The sequence below is a fragment of the Leptodactylus fuscus genome, chromosome 6 (genome assembly GCF_031893055.1).
Source record: "Leptodactylus fuscus isolate aLepFus1 chromosome 6, aLepFus1.hap2, whole genome shotgun sequence".
NCBI lineage: Eukaryota > Metazoa > Chordata > Amphibia > Anura > Leptodactylidae > Leptodactylus > Leptodactylus fuscus.
In genome coordinates, this window is record NC_134270.1 from 164,482,666 (window position 1) to 164,505,370 (window position 22,705).

The 22,705-nt window shown below is 46.3% G+C and overlaps 1 protein-coding gene across 2 annotated transcripts in view; it reads left to right on the plus strand.

Moving 5' to 3' along the window:
* ARHGAP33 (Rho GTPase activating protein 33) overlaps positions 1–22,705 on the plus strand; it is a 63,958-nt gene that overhangs the window by 5,282 nt on the left and 35,971 nt on the right. Inside the window, exons 1-4 of one of the 2 annotated variants that reach the window (XM_075277911.1) lie at positions 3,457–3,842; positions 21,939–22,036; positions 22,187–22,265; positions 22,424–22,504. In XM_075277911.1, coding sequence (XP_075134012.1) covers positions 3,837–3,842; positions 21,939–22,036; positions 22,187–22,265; positions 22,424–22,504 — 264 coding nt within the window. In that variant the 5' untranslated portion in view covers positions 3,457–3,836. Of the gene's footprint in view, positions 1–3,456; positions 3,843–21,938; positions 22,037–22,186; positions 22,266–22,423; positions 22,505–22,705 lie in introns of those variants that run through there. The other variant, XM_075277910.1, reaches the window with a different exon arrangement.

Below are 22,705 nucleotides of genomic sequence, written 5' to 3' on the forward strand. Positions count from 1 at the left end.
GACGAAGTTGAAGTTACGCCGGGGATGGATATTTCAGCAAGACAATGATCCAAAACACCGCTCCAAATCCTCAGGCATTCATGCAGAGGAACAATTACAATGTTCTGGAATGGCCATCCCAGTCCCCAGACCTGAATATCATTGAACATCTGTGGGATGATTGGAAGCGGGCTGTCCATGCTCGGCGACCATCTAACTTAACTGAACTTGTATTGTTTGTCCAAAATACCTTCATCCAGGATCCAGGAACTGATTAAAAGCTACAGGAAGTGACTAGAGGCTGTTATCTTTGCAAAAGGAGGATGTACTAAATATTAATGTCACTTTTCTGTTGAGGTGCCCATACTTTTGCACCGGTCAAATTTTGGTTTAATGCATATTGCACATTTTCTGTTAGTACAATAAACCTCATTTCAATCCTGAAATATTACTGTGTCCATCAGTTATTAGATATATCAAACTGAAATGGCTGTTGCAAATACCAAAATATTTAGAACTAAAAATGATTAAGATTAATAGGGGTGCCCAAACTTTTTCATAGGACTGTAGCACTGCCGTGTACACTGTAATATTATTATTACACCCCTGAGACATTATAGCACTGCCATGTACACTGTAGTATTATTATTACACCCACTTGTATATTACAACATTGCTGTGTACATTGTTATATTATTGTTACAGCCCTCAGACATTATAACATTGCTGTGTACACTGTAGTATTATTATTACACCCCTGTTACATTATAGCACTGCCGTGTACACTGTAGTATTATTATTACACCCCTGATACATTATAACATTGCCGTGTACACTGTAGTATTATTATTACACCCCTGATATATTATAGCACTGCCGTGTACATTGTAGTATTATTATTACACCCGCTGATACATTATAGCACTGCCGTGTACACTGTAGTATTATTATTACACCCCTGATATATTACAACATTGCTGTGTACACTGTAGTATTATTATTACACCCCCGATACATTATAGCACTGCCGTGTACACTGTAGTATTATTATTATTACACTCCTGTTACATTATAGCACTGCCGTGTACACTGTAGTATTATTATTACACCCGCTTATATATTATAACATTGCCGTGTACACTGTAGTATTATTATTACACCCCTGATACATTATAGCACTGCCGTGTGCACCGTAGTATTATTATTACACCCCTGATACATTGTAGCACTGCTATGTACAGTTTAGTATTATTATTACACCCGCTGATATTTTATAGCACTGCTATGTACACTGTAGTATTATTATTACACCCCTGTTATATTACAGCACTGCCGTGTACACTGTAGTATTATTATTACACGGTAACAATCCAAAAAGAAATGCAGGTCCAGACAAAGGTGCAGATCACATTTAACACAAAAAACAAGAAAAAATAAAAAGCAACATAATGCCGCAAGTCTGACGCGTTTCGGGGTTTTTATGCCCCTTAGTCATAGCACCAGGCAGCAGGTGCTATGACTAAGGGGCATAAAAACCCCGAAACGCGTCAGACTTGCGGCATTATGTTGAGTTTTATTTTTTCTTGTTTTTTGTGTTAAATGTGATCTGCACCTTTGTCTGGATGGTCTCTTTGGCCTATTTTTAAACTGATGGAATAAAGAAAGACATTTTATACGTACCTCAGTGCTGCGGACCTGCATTTCTTTTTGGATTGTTACCTGGTACTTTGCTCCGTGGAGTCGGGAGGAGTGGTCGTGCACCTGGGTAACGTTTTATGGACTTAACGAATATTCTCTGGAAGGGTGAGCTTTCCTTACACACAATTTTTGTCTTTTGCTTATTATTATTACACCCCTGATACATTATAGCACTGCCGTGTGCACCGTAGTATTATTATTACACCTGCTGATACATTATAACATTGCCGTGTACACTGTAGTATTATTATTACACCTGCTGATACATTATAGCACTGCCGTGTACACTGTAGTATTATTATTACACCTGCTGATACATTATAACATTGCCGTGTACACTGTAGTATTATTATTACACCTGCTGATACATTATAACATTGCCGTGTACACTGTAGTATTATTATTACACCCCTGATATATTATAGCACTGCCGTGTACACTGTAGTATTATTATTACACCTGCTGATACATTATAGCACTGCCGTGTACACTGTAGTATTATTATTACACCCCTGATACATTATAGCACTGCCGTGTACACTGTAGTATTATTATTACACCTGCTGATACATTATAGCACTGCCGTGTACACTGTAGTATTATTATTACACCCCTGATATATTATAGCACTGCCGTGTACACTGTAGTATTATTATTACACCTGCTGATACATTATAGCACTGCCGTGTACACTGTAGTATTATTATTACACCTGCTGATACATTATAGCACTGCCGTGTACACTGTAGTATTATTATTACACCCCTGATACATTATAGCACTGCCGTGTACACTGTAGTATTATTATTACACCTGCTGATACATTATAGCACTGCCGTGTACACTGTAGTATTATTATTACACCCCTGTTACATTATAGCACTGCCGTGTACACTGTAGTATTATTATTACACCCCTGATACATTATAGCACTGCCGTGTACACTGTAGTATTATTATTACACCTCCTGATACATTATAGCACTGCCGTGTACACTGTAGTATTATTATTACACCTGCTGATACATTATAGCACTGCCGTGTACACTGTAGTATTATTATTACACCCCTGATACATTATAGCACTGCCGTGTACACTGTAGTATTATTATTACACCCCTGATACATTATAGCACTGCCGTGTACACTGTAGTATTATTATTACACCTCCTGATACATTATAGCACTGCCGTGTACACTGTAGTATTATTATTACACCTGCTGATACATTATAGCACTGCCGTGTACACTGTAGTATTATTATTACACCCCTGATACATTATAGCACTGCCGTGTACACTGTAGTATTATTATTACACCCCTGTTACATTGTAACAGTCTCTGTCCTGCCAGTAAATATTTACTGACGCTTTCTGCCAGCCTTCGCCCTCATTAGTACATTCTGTGGATCTTTCTACTGATCCGGGTGCACAGATAAAACAAAAGCTGTTCCACTAGACATTTTCTACTAAAAGTAAGTGCCCCCTGGCTGAGCCCGCTCACAATGCCGCGTCCCTGTGAGGGTCAGTGCTCCACCTTCCATGTGTACATAGGGATTGCATGGGACTGCCAGTGCTCATTGGCCACTCTCCATCTCACATTCGACCATTGTCTTTGCACCTGAATGGATTAGTCCATTCTCCAGCTGGGGGGGGAGGGCGGCAGAGAAATGACATTGTATATGAATCCAGAAGACAGGAGGGTGGTGGTGGCTGACCATGTAGTGGAGATATATGGAGCTGGATACTGAGCACCGATATAGGGGGGGATCTGAATCCCATCAGGGCGGCAATCTCTGTGGATTCTCCCAGTTCCCCCCTCTATGGCGCTCACATCCCACTGCCCACGGTCTGAACTGGGACAATGTAATGAGACAGACTGTCAGCGATAGAGACATACTGAGAGAGTCTGCTGCTGCTTGGGGATAGATACTATGGAAAGGAGGCTCAGCGAGAGACCCCAACACATCAAATCCAAAGGGACGGGGGCCGACTGAGGGAACAAAGGCTGCACAGAGCCCGCCGGGCACCTTGACGGATTCTGGAATTACAATCTATATCGACAATAAAAAAAAAAAAAAAAAAAAAAAGACAGCCATGCAATATGGAGAGGGCTGAGCGAGGGAGCCCCGATATACCCCTCTGAGCGCCTGGCAGCAAGATGGTGGTGAGTACCAGGGGGCATGGCCGAGTATGCCTGTGCATGCTGTGCTATGTGATGGTAATAGGCACCTGCCTTTGTTGTGGGTGGTGGTGACGGCGCTGTTGGCGCCTCGGTGCTGCATGCTGGGCCATAGATACACCCGCTCGTGTATTAAAAAGCCAAAAAATGCCATTACTGATGTTTCTCGTTAGGGCGATGCTTAACCCCTTTAGTGCCAGGCCTCGGAGGTCGCAGCAGGTGCAGTAAGGGATCAAGTGTCAAGTCTACGTGAGCAATGCCCTGCAGCTGGGCTGATGCTCTGCAGGAAGAGTGGGCAGTGGGAGACGTTCTATTAAGTGACATCTATAGATTGGAGCGATGCTCTGCGTCAAGATTAATGGGCATGTGGTGGCCTTGTGGAGGCGCTACGACAATTAACAGGCGCTGGGATGGTCATTTACGGCACGTTGGATGTCGACGCTCGTCGATAAAATGGCCTATTGGGCATGAAGTGAGTCAGACGGGCGACTTTTCAGGTTCTGGTTATTATGAGCCCCTGTGTTCCTCTGTATCACTGTGTGCAGGTGATTCTGAATGGAGTGTAAGCTCTTTGTTCCAGGGGGCCGCACCGATAGCCCCTCGCTATGATTATCGTATATATGGCATCATAATCTGTTTCAGGTCCCAGTTATTATGATGGAGCGTGAGCTCTTGTGTTCGACGGCTTCACTTTGTGCAGGAGTTTCTGAATAGAGTGTAAGCTCTTTGTTCCAGGGGGCTGCACCGAAAACTCCTCTATGGTGCTGTCATCTGTGTGGCACTGTATGTTCTCGTAATCCCAGTTATTATGATGGAGTGTGAGCTCTTGTGTTCCGCTGCTTCACTATATGCAGGTGTTTTAGAATAGAGTGTAAGCTCTTTGTTCCAGTGGTCGTGCCTTCTCTATGATCATTGTCGGACCCGATAAACTACCCCTAGGATATAGACCCTATAAATTTGGGTACCTGCTGCTGGACCACTATTGAATTTAGAACATGGGCCAGTCTGATTAACGTATATATGGCGCCGTCATCGGTGTGGCACTGTACGCTATCTATTTCAAGTCCCCATTATTATGATGGAGTGTGAGCTCTTGTGTTCCGCTGCTTCACTATATGCAGGTGTTTTAGAATAGAGTGTAAGCTCTTTGTTCCAGTGGTCGTGCCTTCTCTATGATCATTGTCGGATCCGATAAACTACCCCTAGGATATAGACCCTATAAATTTGGGTACCTGCTGCTGGACCACTATTGAATTTAGAACATGGGCCAGTCTGATTAACGTATATATGGCGCCGTCATCGGTGTGGCACTGTACGCTATCTATTTCAAGTCCCCATTATTATGATGGAGTGTGAGCTCTTGTGCACTTCTATATCAGTATCTGCCGTTGTTTCTGAATAGAGTGTAAGCTCAGGGGCTGTGTCAATAAGCCCTTTCTATAGTTTTTGAGTATATGGCACCGTCATCTGTGTGGCGCTGTACGGTGGAGTGTGAGCTCTTGTGCGCTTCTATATCAGTATGTGCGGGTGTTTCTGAATAGAGTGTAAGCTCAGGGGGCCGTGTCAATAAGCCCTTTAAAAAGTTTCTGTGTATATGGCACCGTCATCTGTGTGGCGCGGTACGTTATCTATATAAGGTCCTGGTTATTACGGTGGAGTGTGAGCTCTTGTGCACTTCTATATCGGTATCTGCGTAAATAGAGTGTAAGCTCTCTGTTCCAAGAAACCTTCTCTTTGTTCAATGTTGAACTGGGGGTCCTTGGGCCTGCCGGGAAAAGTAATTCTGAATTCCCAGGAGCCCTTATAAATTCCTTTAAATTTGGGCGTCTTCTCCTGGACCGTTATTGGATTTCGAGCCTGAGCTCCCCCCGGAGGGTCCTCTATTGGGCCAATCTAACACTGACTGTGGTTACCGAGTATATGGCGCCGTCATCTGTGTGGCGCGGTACGTTCTCTATTTCCGGTCTAGGTTGTCATGATGGAGCGTGAGCTCTTGTGTTCTGTTTCAGTGTACTCAGGTGTGCAGAGTGTAAGCTCTTTGTTTCAGGGGCCTGTACCGATGATTGCTGTGTATATGGCGCCGTCATATCAGTGGTGTTGTACACGATCTGTCAATAAATACACGTCAGTCCCATATAGGATGGTTTCCCATAGGACAGACGCTGGCACTGACAGGCTTGTGCTGCAGGAGGCGACCAGGCCCCAAAAATCCCTGTCCTGGGAGTGATTAGTATTGAAGGGAGCGCGGTGAGCATTACACTGGGATTACTGTGTCCCTACCATTAACATAACAAAAGCCGGGACTCCCCCCTCCTCGTTCCCAGCCCCTCGGCCTGCTCTGAATTCCCACCCTGAGTTTCATGGCCATGGCTATGGTGGTGCAGGTTCCCATGGTCACGGCTGTTCCCGCGCGAAGCATTGGGGGGTGACAATAGAGAGAGTGATGGCCTTTGCTATAGACAGGCAGCCAGCTGGTAACAGGACCGCTAGTGGATTCTTTATTGTAGATTTTATCTGCCGCCTCCTAAATGTCAAGGCTGCGTCCTGCGCGATGTAGGCCCTTTGTCCATGAATGGGCCTCGTTGTTCTCTGTTATCAGCCGTTTCAGGTTGAGCTGGTTGTAGGACACTTGTTTGCAGCAATTTCCCGCTGCGTAGAGGATGATGGTAGGACAGGTGGCATGCTATTGTCCTCTGTTATCAACCATTTTGGGGATAGGCTTTGAAGTCTATGGGCATTGCTGCAGTACCTAAGCTTTGTACGGAGATTGAGATCATCGTGGCTTCTGGCACGTAAACATTATTGGGTGCCGCGCTACCCTGGTACAGCCGGGTGCTGACCCCCACAAATCTAAGGATCATATTAGAAACTGGAAAACCCCTTTAAATGCAAGTTATTGCTTTGTTTGCAGCAATTTCAGGCTGATTGTTTCCCTTGTTTCAGTGGGTTCCTAGTTCTGAAGTTCCCATAAGTATGGGGTGAGCAGAAGTGGTGGCCCCAGTGCCGACTTATCCCTTAGGCCTCCTTCACACGGGGCACGGGACTGCGTATTTTGGTCCTGATTCTGATGCGGGAGGCTGCGTCAGAATAGGACCGAAATGCGACTGTCACGGCTTCCGACAGTCGCGGCTTCCCGCTCCGGAATAGGCTCAAATGAATGGGCCTAGTCCGGAGGGTGCTGTCGCGAGGCGGACGCCATGGCTGAATCAGCCGCGCAATCCGCCTGAAGAAAGGACAACTCGCTTCTTTTTACCGTGAGCTGGAACATACCGCTCATGGAAATAGGAAGCTAGCGGTCTACATAGACCTCTATTCTGAGGTGAATTCGGCGTCAGAATCCGCCCCCTCTTGCCTCAGGTGAAGGAGCCCTTAGGTATGCCCCAAAACGTAATGAATTCTTTGCGTTTATTCATCAGACGTCTCTTATCAATCCAGCAATTCAGTTCGGACGCATTGTCTCATATCTGACAATGGAGCCGTGCTTCATCTGGTCGGTCTTGAAGTAAAAATCAGCCAAATATATCAATATAGTTCACATTAGCGTTGCCTCTCCGTGGAATCTGATGGACCTCATTGACTATAACTGGGTTAGGTTTGGCTGTAGAGAAATTTTTTAGTTGGAGTTCCCCTTTAATTACCAACTTGTCATCAAATGCTTAGTGTCATTGGTGTTGTATATCGTTGGAAGATCTCTATCCTTCCTGTGTATCCTACAAATTGCTTGCGGACAGGATTCCTGAGTGACTACAGCTTGAGTATATCTATATCATATGTAGTCATGAGCTGTATACGGAGTAGAAGGTCTCACGTATATAGGACGACCACTGTGAGATCCAGTGACACAGGGGAGTAGGGCGTTGACCACCTTAATATCTGTTTCTACAGAGGGCTTGTTGTTCTCCACATAGCCTCCAGTATGAGGGATCCACCAGAGGCATAACCTGGAAGCTCCTCGGCCCCAATGCAATATCTTTAATGGGGCCCCACTTAGCATGGGCTATGTATAATACTGATCTCTTCTTATGTTGTAGAGAAGTGTTTGGGCCCCATTAGGCACCAGGGCCTGGTACTGACTGCTACCTCTGCACCCCCTATAGCCATGGCCTGGTACTGACCTGGTACCTCTGCACCCCCTATAGCCACGGCCTGGTACTGACTGCTACCTCTGCACCCCCTATAGCCACGGCCTGGTACTGACTGCTACCTCTGCACCCCCTATAGCCACGGCCTGGTACTGACCTGGTACCTCTGCACCCCCTATAGCCACGGCCTGGTACTGACTGCTACCTCTGCACCCCCTATAGCCACGGCCTGGTACTGACCTGGTACCTCTGCACCCCCTATAGCCACGGCCTGGTACTGACTGCTACCTCTGCACCCCCTATAGCCACGGCCTGGTACTGACTGCTACCTCTGCACCCCCTATAGCCACGGCCTGGTACTGACCCGGTACCTCTGCACCCCCTATAGCCACGGCCTGGTACTGACCCGGTAGCTCTGCACCCCCTATAGCCACGGCCTGGTACTGACTGCTACCTCTGCACCCCCTATAGCCACGGCCTGGTACTGACTGCTACCTCTGCACCCCCTATAGCCACGGCCTGGTACTGACCTGGTACCGCTGCACCCCCTATAGCCACGGCCTGGTACTGACCTGGTACCGCTGCACCCCCTATAGCCACGGCCTGGTACTGACCTGGTACCTCTGCACCCCCTATAGCCACGGCCTGGTACTGACCTGGTACATCTGCACCCCCTATAGCCACGGCCTGGTACTGACCTGCTACCTCTGCACCCCCTATAGCCACGGCCTGGTACTGACCTGGTACCGCTGCATCCCCTATAGCCACGGCCTGGTACTGACCTGGTACCTCTGCACCCCCTATAGCCACGGCCTGGTACTGACCTGGTACCGCTGCACCCCCTATAGCCACGGCCTGGTACTGGCCTGGTACCGCTGCACCCCCTATAGCCACGGCCTGGTACTGACCTGGTACCTCTGCACCCCCTATAGCCACGGCCTGGTACTGACCTGGTATCACTGCACCCCCTATAGCCACGGCCTGGTACTGACCTGGTACCTCTGCACCCCCTATAGCCACGGCCTGGTACTGACCTGGTATCACTGCACCCCCTATAGCCACGGCCTGGTACTGACTGCTACCTCTGCACCCCCTATAGCCACGGCCTGGTACTGACCTGCTACCTCTGCACCCCCTATAGCCACGGCCTGGTACTGACCTGGTACCGCTGCACCCCCTATAGCCACGGCCTGGTACCTCTGCACCCCCTATAGCCATGGCCTGGTACTGACCTGGTACCTCTGCACCCCCTATAGCCATGCCTCCGCTCCGGGTGCCACCTGTCGATCAACTTTGTGATTCCCCCATAGCAAAGCCGTCTTAGGCCGGGGCCACATGTGGTATAGTTATAGCGGGTTACTGTGGGCAGATGTGCCAGCGTTTGGCGTACTGCTGCAATATATAGTACCAGTGTAGTGCATGAGATTTAAACAAATCCCATATACACCCTGCTGTGGCGTAAAGTGTCGTTCTTACTGAATTGCAAAGGTTGAAAAGCGGCCCGGCCGTGGGAGTGAAAACCAGACAATTTCAGCTGCTTTTTGTCATGGGCAGGTTTGTGTTGGTGATTAATCTCCTGCAGTGGACCTGACAAATGTGACTTTTGCCTTTGGGCGTGCTCATATATACCTGACCTGTTGTAGCTTTTGTCTGGCGTGGGATTTTTTATCTAACGTTTTTTTGGTCCTACCCACAGATAGTATCCTAAGGATACTTTATATGGGATTCATTCTGGCCTAGGAGTAATACACACAGTGATGTCACAGTACAAAGATAATACACACAGTGATGTCACAGTACAGGGATAATACACACAGTGATGTCACAGTACAGGATAATACACACAGTGATGTCACAGTACAGGATAATACACACAGTGATGTCACAGTACAGGATAATACACACAGTGATGTCACAGTACAAAGATAATACACACAGTGATGTCACAGTACAGGATAATACACACAGTGATGTCACAGTACAGGATAATACACACAGTGATGTCACAGTACAGGGATAATACACACAGTGATGTCACAGTACAGAGATAATACACACAGTGATGTCACAGTACAGAGATAATACACACAGTGATGTCACAGTACAGGATAATACACACAGTGATGTCACAGTACAGAGATAATACACACAGTGATGTCACAGTACAGAGACAATACACACAGTGATGTCACAGTACAGGATAATACACACAGTGATGTCACAGTACAGAGATAATACACACAGTGATGTCACAGTACAGGATAATACACACAGTGATGTCACAGTACAGGGATAATACACACAGTGATGTCACAGTACAGAGATAATACACACAGTGATGTCACAGTACAGAGATAATACACACAGTGATGTCACAGTACAGAGATAATACACACAGTGATGTCACAGTACAGGATAATACACACAGTGATGTCACAGTACAGGATAATACACACAGTGATGTCACAGTACAGGGATAATACACACAGTGATGTCACAGTACAGAGATAATACACACAGTGATGTCACAGTACAGGGATAATACACACAGTGATGTCACAGTACAGAGATAATACACACAGTGATGTCACAGTACAGAGATAATACACACAGTGATGTCACACTACAGAGATAATACACACAGTGATGTCACAGTACAGGATAATACACACAGTGATGTCACAGTACAGGGATAATACACACAGTGATGTCACAGTACAGAGATAATACACACAGTGATGTCACACTACAGAGATAATACACACAGTGATGTCACAGTACAGGATAATACACACAGTGATGTCACAGTACAGATATAATACACACAGTGATGTCACAGTACAGAGATAATACACACAGTGATGTCACAGTACAGAGATAATACACACAGTGATGTCACAGTACAGAGATAATACACACAGTGATGTCACAGTACAGGATAATACACACATAGAGTCTGATGTCGGTGATGATAATCTCTGTACAGCGCTGCAGAATATGTATTCGCTATATAAATAAGTAAAATAATAGCAGTCCTATAGGGTAACTCATAGAGCTGATGTGTGACATCTGCTCAGTATTACAGGGGTTTTTGCGCAGTATTACAGTAATTCTAGGATATTCTCTCACACCTGCCGCAGGTCACCAGGAAGCCACATAATATAGTGTCGTAGTCTGGGGGAGAGTAAATGGCTTCTTATTTTTCCAAGGAGAATGTCCTGCAGCAAGTATTGACTGTGACCGGTCTGGTGAAAATGAAGCCGACTGCAGCAGCGACACGATTGGTGGTTACGGCGCTCCCTAAATTTGTTCAGATCTTGTATTCGGGATCCAGTCATGAAGGTCTCCTATATAATTTAGGGTAGCCCGGTAAATCCTTCACTTTACTTATCTGGGCCTTTTGGTTTGCACTCTAGTCACATCCAAAGCAGCATTCACATTTTCGTTTCCTGTTCCATCGTGTTTTGTTCACCAGTCACATCCAAATTGGCCGTCACTTTTTTTTTATACTCTAGTCACATCCAAATCAACATTCACATTTTTTCTTACATCGACGTGTCACTTTATTTTTGTTCTTCTGGATGATCTTACATCTGGAACGGAGAGATGTCTGTAACATTGCCAAAGCAACCATCCAACATCCGAGGAGCAAAAAGTAAAGACGCCCTTATCTTTTGCTGATACGGGGTTATATGAGGTCCCGAAGCTAAATTTAGATGTCCCTGGGAGATCACATGACAGATACACAAAGCGGAACGTTTAACGTCACATGTATGACAACAGGAGCTAAACTGCTGTCTGTTTCCAAGGGTAACAAACGGAACCGGCCGCCATTATTATTGCCCTTGGAAATGCTTTAGTTTGGCTCCACCCTACTCTGTCATGCGAGGTCATGGCTTAGGTCCAGGGCCCTATGCAAAGGTTTCATAAGTGCCCTGACCTGCACAAATTCTAATGCGCCCCCGATGACCCCCACATAGTATAATGCCCCTTAGTGGCTCTCCCACAGTATAATGCCCCTCATAATGACCCCTTCCTGGTTTCCCCCACGGATTCATATCCCCTCCCCCCAGCCCCATGGTTGCCCATACAGTGTCACATACCTCCCAACCGTCCCGATTTCCGCGGGACAGTCACGATTTGGGTGACATGTCCCGGTTGGAGGGAGGTCTGCGCAGATCTGAGTTGAACACATATGCGGCTGAAGCAAGGAGCTGACACAGGTCAGCTCCTCGCTTCAGCCGCATATGTGTCAGCGAGAGAGGCGGGCAGCGGCGAGGGAGCGGAGGAGAAGGTAAGTTTAATGTGGAGGTGGAACGTGAAACTGGGGGCAGATGAAGGAGAGGACGACATGACACTAGGGGCAGATGAAGGAGGGGATGGCATGACACTGGGGGCAGAGATGTGGGGGACATGAATCTGGGGGCAGAGATGGAGGGGGGACATGAATCTGGGGGCAGAGATGGAGGGGGGACATGAATCTGGGGGCAGAGATGGAGGGGGGACATGAATCTGGGGGCAGAGATGGAGGGGGGACATGAATCTGGGGGCAGAGATGGAGGGGGGACATGAATCTGGGGGCAGAGATGGAGGGGGGACATGAATCTGGGGGCAGAGATGGAGGGGGGACATGAATCTGGGGGCAGAGATGGAGGGGGGACATGAATCTGGGGGCAGAGATGGAGGGGGGACATGAATCTGGGGGCAGAGATGGAGGGGGGACATGAATCTGGGGGCAGAGATGGAGGGGGGACATATAATTTACGGGTGACTGTAGGAGGATTATACTGTGTGCGGGCACATGAAAAATTAATGAGTGGGCGGAGTCAACACAAGTGGGCGGGGCTAAATTTGCCGCGGCACGCTTAGCGCACCACACTTTTTACCCCTCTTTCGGTTCTTCAAAAGTTGGGAGGTATGGTGTCATGTCTAGCCCTCCCCCAGGTTGCCCCCACACTGTCATGTCCCCCCCCCCCCTTTCCCAAGTTGGCCCCACAGTGTCATATCCTCCATCCCACGCCAACGCCATGGTGGCCCCCACAGTTTCACGTTCCCCTCATGTCGAACCCCCCCCCCCCCCCCCCCAATGTAAGTGACGTAACTACATTGCGCCTCCTGAGCACAAGGACAGTGGCTGGGTAGTGAAGCAGGGAGCGGACGTCATCACTGTCTACAACTCGCCGCTGAGTTGGGGCAACCCGGACCTGCTGCTCTGGACAGTTGGACAGCAAATACAGGACTGCCCCGCTGTCTAAAGGGGTCCCCCACAACCATAATGTCCGATGCAAGTGCACCGTTGGGCCTATAGTTAAAGCAGCCCTGCTTAGGTCCGATCGTACAGACTATGTTCACATCTGTGCTGCCGAAAATCGGTGGAGGGAAACATCCTGCACAGGGGACTTTTTCCTCCCATGGACCCATTTTTCGGGTCCTCTGTGTGAATATAGTGTAAGGCTATGCTCACATGATCGTGGATAAAAACAGCCATTTTTTTTTCATGCCCATTTTGCATGTGCAGGGCATCCATTTCGACAGATCCCCATTGATGGAGTGTATTAGGGATCCATGTAACGTGGACAGTAATGGGATGGCCTACTTTTTAGTGGTGGTAAAATGGACCGTAAAATACGCATCTAAGGAGGTACATACCCTAAATTAGGTGCACCCTCCACCAGACTGTGCACTGAAATCTATGCCAAGTATAAGCAGGCCTAAACTGGCATACATGGTAATAAATGTAGTGCAACTCCCACACCCCATGCTCAGTACGTTGAAAACTGGCATAATGCCCCTATCAAATCAAGGGGGTATACCCAGCTTTCCACCGCTGAATAGACCCAGATTAATGTACCTAACCAGCAGGGAGTCTCACGTCGCGGATTCCACAGCAAGATCGAGCAGAACGCTTATTTTCTCAATGTCATGCTGTCATCACTGCCTCCCATTGAGAACAATGGAAGGTATTTTTGAGGACAGAATCTACTGGTGATTCGGGGGCGAAATAAGGCTAGGTTCACACAGAGGAATTTGCACAGATTTGGAAGAAGATTCCGCCTCTGAATATGTGGCAGATTCTGTCACGATTCTGCCTCCCATTGCTTTCAATGGGAGGCAGAGATCGCAGCAGGATGCGGGAAAAAAAATCAGCGTCCTGCTCAATCTTGCCGCATATGGCTCCATTCATCTGGACCTAATCACCACAGGAAAGTCGCAATGAACGCTGATGCTCAGCCATACCACAGCCAAATTTGGCAGCAGAAAATGGAGAAGTGGATAACGTCACATCGCGCTTACAACTCTGTGAGTAAAACTGCGGAGAGAGGGGAGGGGGGGGGCGAGGAAAAGGTGAGTATAAGTGTTTTTGTGTTAAACATTGAGGTGGAACATAATGAAGGGGGTCCGTGAAACTGGGGGCAGATGAAGGGGGGGAAATGGCATGAAACTGGGGGCAGATGAAGGGGGGGAAATGGCATGAATCTGGGGGCAGTGGTGGGGAAGACATGAATCTGGGGGCAGAGATGGGGGAGACATGAATCTGGGGGCAGAGATGGAGGGACATGAATCTGAGGGCAGAGATGGAGGGGACATGAATCTGAGGGCAGAGATGGAGGGACATGAATCTGGGGGCAGAGATGGAGGGACATGAATCTGGGGGCAGAGATGGAGGGGACATGAATCTGGGGGCAGAGATGGAGGGGACATGAATCTGGGAGCAGAGATGGAGGGGACATGAATATGGGGGCAGAGATGGAGGGGACATGAATATGGGGGCAGAGATGGAGGGGACATGAATATGGGGGCAGAGATGGAGGGGACATGAATATGGGGGCAGAGATGGAGGGGACATGAATATGGGGGCAGAGATGGAGGGGACATGAATATGGGGGCAGAGATGGAGGGGACATGAATATGGGGGCAGAGATGGAGGGGACATGAATATGGGGGCAGAGATGGAGGGGACATGAATATGGGGGCAGAGATGGAGGGGACATGAATATGGGGGCAGAGATGGAGGGGACATGAATATGGGGCAGAGATGGAGGGGACATGAATATGGGGGCAGAGATGGAGGGGACATGAATATGGGGGCAGAGATGGAGGGGACATGAATATGGGGGCAGAGATGGAGGGGACATGAATATGGGGGCAGAGATGGAGGGGACATGAATATGGGGGCAGAGATGGAGGGGACATGAATATGGGGGCAGAGATGGAGGGGACATGAATATGGGGGAAGAGATGGAGGGGACATGAAACGGGGCAGAAATGGGGGGACATGAAACTGGGGGCAGAAATGGGGGGACATGAATCTGGGGGCAGAGATGGAGGGGACATGAATCTGGGGGCAGAGATGGAGGGACATGAATCTGGGGGCAGAGATGGAGGGACATGAATCTGTGGGCAGAGATGGAGGGACATGAATCTGTGGGCAGAGATGGAGGGACATGAATCTGGGGGCAGAGATGGAGGGACATGAATCTGTGGGCAGAGATGGGGGGACATGAATCTGGGGGCAGAGATGGGGGGACATGAATCTGGGGGCGGAGATGGAGGGGACATGAAACTGGGTTAGAGATGGAGGGGGGGACATATAATTTTCGGGTGACTGTAGGAGGATTCTACTGTGTGGGGGCACATGAAAAATGAATGAGAATGGGAGGAGTCAACATAAAAGTGGGCGGGGCTAAATTTGCCGCACCGCACAATTTCCCCCTCTTTCAGTTCTTGAAAACTTGGGAGGAATGACCATGTCATGAGGGTGAATAAATGTATTGACACGTCCACTTTTTTGATGGATAGAAAAAACGGTACGTTAAAAAAATAGACATGCTCCATCTTTGACCGTTTTGTCCGACCCATTTAGAAATCGATGGATCCGTTTTTAGAAGTCTAAAAATGGTAGCAGAGGTAAAACGGAGGCAATGCAGGGGAAAAACTCCTCTGCTTTTAACCGTCGTGTGAATAAGACTCTGTCTGTGTCCGTTACTTTATCACCGTTCATGTCCTTTGCTGTCATCTGATAACAGTAGTGTGGACATACCCTTAGCTTTATGAGTGAATGGAGTAGAAAAATGTCGTCATGAGAAATCCATGACCAGGAGAAATATTAGAAAGAGTTAAACAGAAATAGTTAATAGGGATTCATGGAGCGCTGCCACCTAGTGGCTTAATTTATCATGAAATGGAGTTTTATGGGATTGCCAAGAATAATTTCCACGCCGCCTTGTCTCTCATCTGTCATATATTATGTATGAAGCGCGCCACTTTTTTTTTTCTTTTCTTTTAAATAAATAAATCGGCCTCGTCTAATGCACTTCAGGCTTTAAATAGCTTCAAAAAGTAGGCTACGAAAATGGCAGGATCAGCGTCCCGGGGCCGACGTGAAGTTAACTGGAGTGAAAAAAGTCTGAATGCACTAACGGCTTAATGAAGTTCACATGTTTCGAGAGAAATCCGCGGTGTGGGGGCGATCAATGCCGCATTTACATGTCACGTATTCTCTTGTAAAGATTTTACGGTTGCCATAAGAACTGTATTGCATCCGGCTTCTATAGATTCGGTGAGTAGCGGCTTTCGCTTGAGGTATAGGGCAGAGCGTTGCGGAGCGATAAAGTTGGCTGTGTTGCCTACAGCCTGGTCTACAAAAATTCTGTTTTTTACTGACTGATTTCAATAAAGCTTGCAGTTGACAAAATGGCCGCTGCCGCTGTTTGGTTGCGGTGGATGCGTTAGGCTAGGGCTATATGGCGACTTTTGGGCAGGTCACCTTGCGACTCCTTCACTAATGTTAATAAATGGGGTCATATTGTGACCCCTAGTAGGTCGTGACCGCAATGTGTAATCTTTTTGCAACTAGAAGTTGTATCGCCGCCCCTAGGGTGCCACGACTGCAATTCCATTGACTAACATTAGTGAAGGAGTCAAAGGGTGATCTTTAGTTGTGCGGCCAAAATCGTTATATATTTGGCCACACCCACATTGTATAAACAATAGCCATAAGTTAATTAAACCACACCCATATTAAGTAATATCGCCATCTCGGTGAAATAAATATGGCTCCTATGCTGTTCGCAACCAGAGCTACAAGGCTGCAGTGATAACCACTGAGCCAACGTGTTGCCCCTACCAGATTGTTCTTTCTGCCTATAGCAGCCAATCAGAGCCCTTGTTTCATCCCGTCAGGGCAGTTTCCACAATGAAAGCTGATCTCTGACTGGCGGCTACGGAAAACATTCAATCGGAAGGTGATCGTTTCCTTATTCTTGGTGCAATGCCAGCAAACATTGGTGGAGATTATGGATAGGACTAAACGGTGACTGGTCGGAGTCGCACCACCCTCAGCGTCACATTGTGACTCCAGTCACTGAAGGAGTTGCAGGGTGACATGGAGTTCTTTGGTCATGGCCAAAGTCACCATGTAGCCTATTCTTATGAAAACTAGCATAAAAGTGGTGTAGAAAGCCATAGTGACCAATCAGATTCCGGCTCTTATCTGTCAGTTGCCTTTTGAATATTGGAAACTGTCTTATGATTGGTTGGCACTGGGGTGACTATCGGGCTTGTAGTGGTTGTAGCTGTGACCAGGCCCAGAGGCCAAGGGGGCCCAGTCGTCACTCTCAATACCCTAGGGCTGGATAAACGTTTTCCGATTCCCTCTAATGGCTCTTAGATTGTACATAGTCAAATTATTTCCCCTGTACTCTGGTGCACTGGACTGAGAAGATTTATGATACCCGGCCAGAGGCGTAACTTGAAGGTCATGGGCTGTAATGCTAAATCAGTAAATGAGTTACTACCTATCTTGTGGTATTTAAAATAGTGATATATTTTATGTGCCAGAGGGACCTTTGGGCCTGGTAGCGACTGCTACAGCTGCACCCCCTATAGCATACCTCCCAACCGTCCCGATTTCCGTGGGACATTCACGATTTCGGTGTCGTGTCCCGCGGTCCCGGTTGGAGGGAATTATGTCCCGATTTCAACTCAGAACTGCATCTGGAGGATCCAGATCTGAGTTGAATACATATGCGACTAAAGCAAGGAGCTGTCACAGATCAGCTCCTTGCTTTGCCGCTGCACTCAGGCTAGTGGCTGTGTAGGCGCGATGTGATGACGTCACATCACACCTACAACTGTGTTAGCGAGACTGCGGAGAGAGCGGCGGGGGAGCGAGGAAAAGGTGAGTATAAGTGGCTTCTGTGTGTAGACATTGAGGTGGAACATGAAACTGGGGGCAGATGAAGGAGAGGACGGCATGACACTGGAGGCAGAGATGTGGGGACATGAATCTGGGGGCAGAGATGGGGGGACATGAATCTGGGGGCAGAGATGGGGGGACATGAATCTGGGGGCAGAGATGGGGGGACATGAATCTGGGGCAGAGATGGAGGGGACATGAATCTGGGGGCAGAGATGTGGGGACATGAATCTGGGGGCAGAGATGTGGGGACATGAATCTGGGGCAGAGATGGGGGGACATGAATCTGGGGGCAGAGATGGGGGACATGAATCTGGGGGCAGAGATGGGGGACATGAATCTGGGGCAGAGATGGGGGACATGAATCTGGGGCAGAGATGGGGGGACATGAATCTGGGGGCAGAGATGGGGGGACATGAATCTGGGGGCAGAGATGGGGGGACATGAATCTGGGGGCAGAGATGGAGGGGACATGAATCTGGGGGCAGAGATGGGGGGACATGAATCTGGGGGCAGAGATGGAGGGACATGAATCTGGGGTAGAGATGGGGGGGACATGAATCTGGGGGAAGAGATGGAGGGGACATGAATCTGGGACAGAGATGGAGGGGGACATGAATCTGGGGGCAGAGATGGGGGACATGAATCTGGGGGCAGAGATGGGGGGACATGAATCTGGGGGCAGAGATGGGGGGACATGAATCTGGGGCAGAGATGGAGGGACATGAATCTGGGGTAGAGATGGGGGGGACATGAATCTGGGGGAAGAGATGGAGGGGACATGAATCTGGGACAGAGATGGAGGGGGACATGAAACTGGGGGAGAGATAGAGGGGGGACATATAATTTACGGGTGACTGTAGGAGGATTATACTGTGTAGGGGCACATGAAAAATGAATGAGAATGGGCGGAGTCAACATAAACGTGGGTGGAGCTAAATTTGCAGCACATTTTGTCCCTCTTTCAGTTCTTCAAAAGTTGGGAGGTATGCCTATAGCTATGTCCTTGTACTTGGCCTTCCACTGTCAGAAAGCATAGAGTTAACCCTATCATTCAAAAATATTAGTTGGGCAGCAACAAATAGTTGTGGAGGGATTCTATGGCACAAAACATGGGGGGTAACCAACAGAGGTTGGAAATGATGGGAAGATTGTGTGCACAGACATGGTGTGAAGAAGTTGTCATGGTGGTCTGGGCTAGATGGAGAACAAAAGGGAAATGTAAATGTTGCTAAAATGTACAGATTGGGCAACTGTTCCATTATATAACGGGTCTTACCGGGCGTCTACCTGGTGGTCATTGCCAACCCCCTGTAGAGTTCGCACCCGTCTGATACAATAATCCGTCTACACACGGCGTTGAGGCAATCGTCGCCCGCTTTTAGCGCGGCTGCGTGCTTGAAACGTAATTGCTCATAGTTTGTTCAGTCTTAAGTGGGATTAGATCTGTAAACCGGCAATGTCTTCAGTTTCTATAGAAACGCACAAAAAGTGTATTTAAAAATAGTTTTTGTCTAATGTGCGCTCTAAACGATACCGCAGCGGAGAATACAACTTAAAGGGGTATTCCCATCTTGATATTTATGGCTATAGACATATGGCATTTATGGATATGTCATAAATACCTGATCGATGCGAGTCCGACCTCTGGGACCCGTATAAGTCTGGAGAGCATTGGAGGCCACAAGTCATTGAGGAAGGGCCACTTATATGGAAGGTCTGCAAGACTGCTCGCTATGGATATAGCCAAATATGCCAAGATGGGCATATCCTTTTACACAATGATCCTCTCACCAAAGATATTCTCGTTAGAGATCTAGGAATCTTCCCACATCAATAAAAGACGTCATGCACTCAATAGTTTTCATTAAATAGCGTTATTTTCTTCTGTGTATCCTTTGCCTGGTGCCTTTATGTTTATTGGTCTATGGCTGAACCATTGTACAAAATGAGCATTTATTAGTTTTTGTGTCATCTGTTTCCTGATAGATTATAAACTTGTGTGATCACAGCCCTCCCTACTATTGTGTGACTGATTAATTAGTGTATTAATATGTTATACTGTGTAAGTATCCACTGACTTGTAAGGTGCACTAGAATATGTTTGCGCAGCAATAAAGATCTTTATTATTCAAAACCAGTATATACCGTCCTTATGTACAAGAATATAACTACTATAATACTACCCCTATGTACAAGAATATAACTACTATAATACTACCTCCTATGTACAAGAATATAACTACTATAATACTACCCCTATGTACAAGAATATAACTACTATAATACTGCTCCTATGTACAAGAATATAACTACTATAATACTACCTCCTATGTACAAGAATATAACTACTATAATACTACTCCTATGTACAAGAATATAACTACTATAATACTACTCCTATGTACAAGAATATAACTACTATAATACTGCTCCTATGTACAAGAATATAACTACTATAATACTACCTCCTATGTACAAGAATATAACTACTATAATACTACTCCTATGTACAAGAATATAACTACTATAATACTGCTCCTATGTACAAGAATATAACTACTATAATACTACTCCTATGTACAAGAATATAACTACTATAATACTACCTCCTATGTACAAGAATATAACTACTATAATACTACCTCCTATGTACAAGAATATAACTACTATAATACTACCTCCTATGTACAAGAATATAACTACTATAATACTACCTCCTATGTACAAAAATATAACTACTATAATACTGCTCCTATGTACAAGAATATAACTACTATAATACTGCTCCTATGTACAAGAATATAACTACTATAATACTGCTCCTATGTACAAGAATATAACTACTATAATATTGCCCTATATGTACAAGAATATAACTACTATAATAGTACCTCCTATATACAAGAATATAACTACTATAATACTACCTTCTATGTACAAAAATATAACTACTATAATACTGCTCCTATGTACAAGAATATAACTACTATAATACTGCTCCTATGTACTAGAATATAACTACTATAATACTGCCTCCTATGTACAAGAATATAACTACTATAATACTGCCTCCTATGTACTAGAATATAACTACTATAATACTGCTCCTATGTACAAGAATATAACTACTATAATACTGCTCCTATGTACTAGAATATAACTACTATAATACTGCTCCTATGTACAAGAATATAACTACTATAATACTGCCTCCTATGTACTAGAATATAACTACTACAATACTGCTCTTATGTACAAGAATATAACTACTATAATACTACTCCTATGTACAAGAATATAACTACTATAATACTACCTCCTATGTACAAGAATATAACTACTATAATACTGCTCCTATGTACAAGAATATAACTACTATAATACTACTCCTATGTACAAGAATATAACTACTATAATACTGGTCCTATGTACAAGAATATAACTACTATAATACTGCTCCTATGTACAAGAATGTAACTACTATAATACTGCCGCTATGTACAAGAATATAACTACTATAATACTACCTCCTATGTACAAGAATATAACTACTATAATACTGCTCCTATGTACAAGAATATAACTACTATAATACTGTCCCTGGACTTGTTTGGGGTTAGAGTTAGTGTACACTAGGTGTCTTCCTCCTCTGCCGTCAGCCATGCGGGATGTGATTTGCAGTGATGTGGCCGCTGGTTGTTACTGGTATAAAGTGGTTTAGGATGTTACTGACATAAATTTTGAATGCTCGGAGGCCATTTGCTTTGCACACATCTATAAATCTGCTTTGCGCTGCAGGCTCGGGGTTCGGACACACTGGATTCAGGCACGGAGGGCTCCGGACGACTCATTTCCTCTGCAGCTCCCACCAGTGTGAAGGGGAGACCTAGCAAGAGGTAAATCGGAGAATTTGGGGTGGGGGGGGGGGGGTGGAAATAGTCAAAAATTTAATCCATTGAGTCCATTTCACGCATGAGCATCACTGAGTTATAGAAGAGTGGAGACTATCTGGATTCTTCAGTAACCCTGTTTTCTTTGATATTTAGGGTAACACGTGGCCCCTTTGTAAAGCTGGCGGACTGTGCTCACTATCACTATGAGAATGTCAACTATGGCCCTATCCAGGTAAGGGACCCCATACCCTATGTCGGTGAATCCCCCTGGTAGAGCAGTAGATGTAAGGACATTTATAGACTGAGACACAATGTTCACAAGGAATCAAGATGTCTGTCCCCTTACACCATGACCACTGTGTAATGCTTGGTCCCCATCGTGTCTTCCAGCTTTCTCTATCCGACTCTCGTCCGGAGGATTCCAACGGCAGCGAATCGGAGGCTGTTTACATTGTGCAAGTCACGTGTCAGGTGGGTGCAAGTCATAATGAAAATGACTTCATTAGAATTCATATCTATAGGATTGGGTCATGGACTACAATAGTATGTGTATATTCCCCCCCGATGCATGGATCACCCAATATAGTCTTCTCCATCTGTACAAGGAAGGACACTATTTGATTCCCCCTAAAAATAATACTCCGAGATCATCCCACATAGCCGACCTCTATA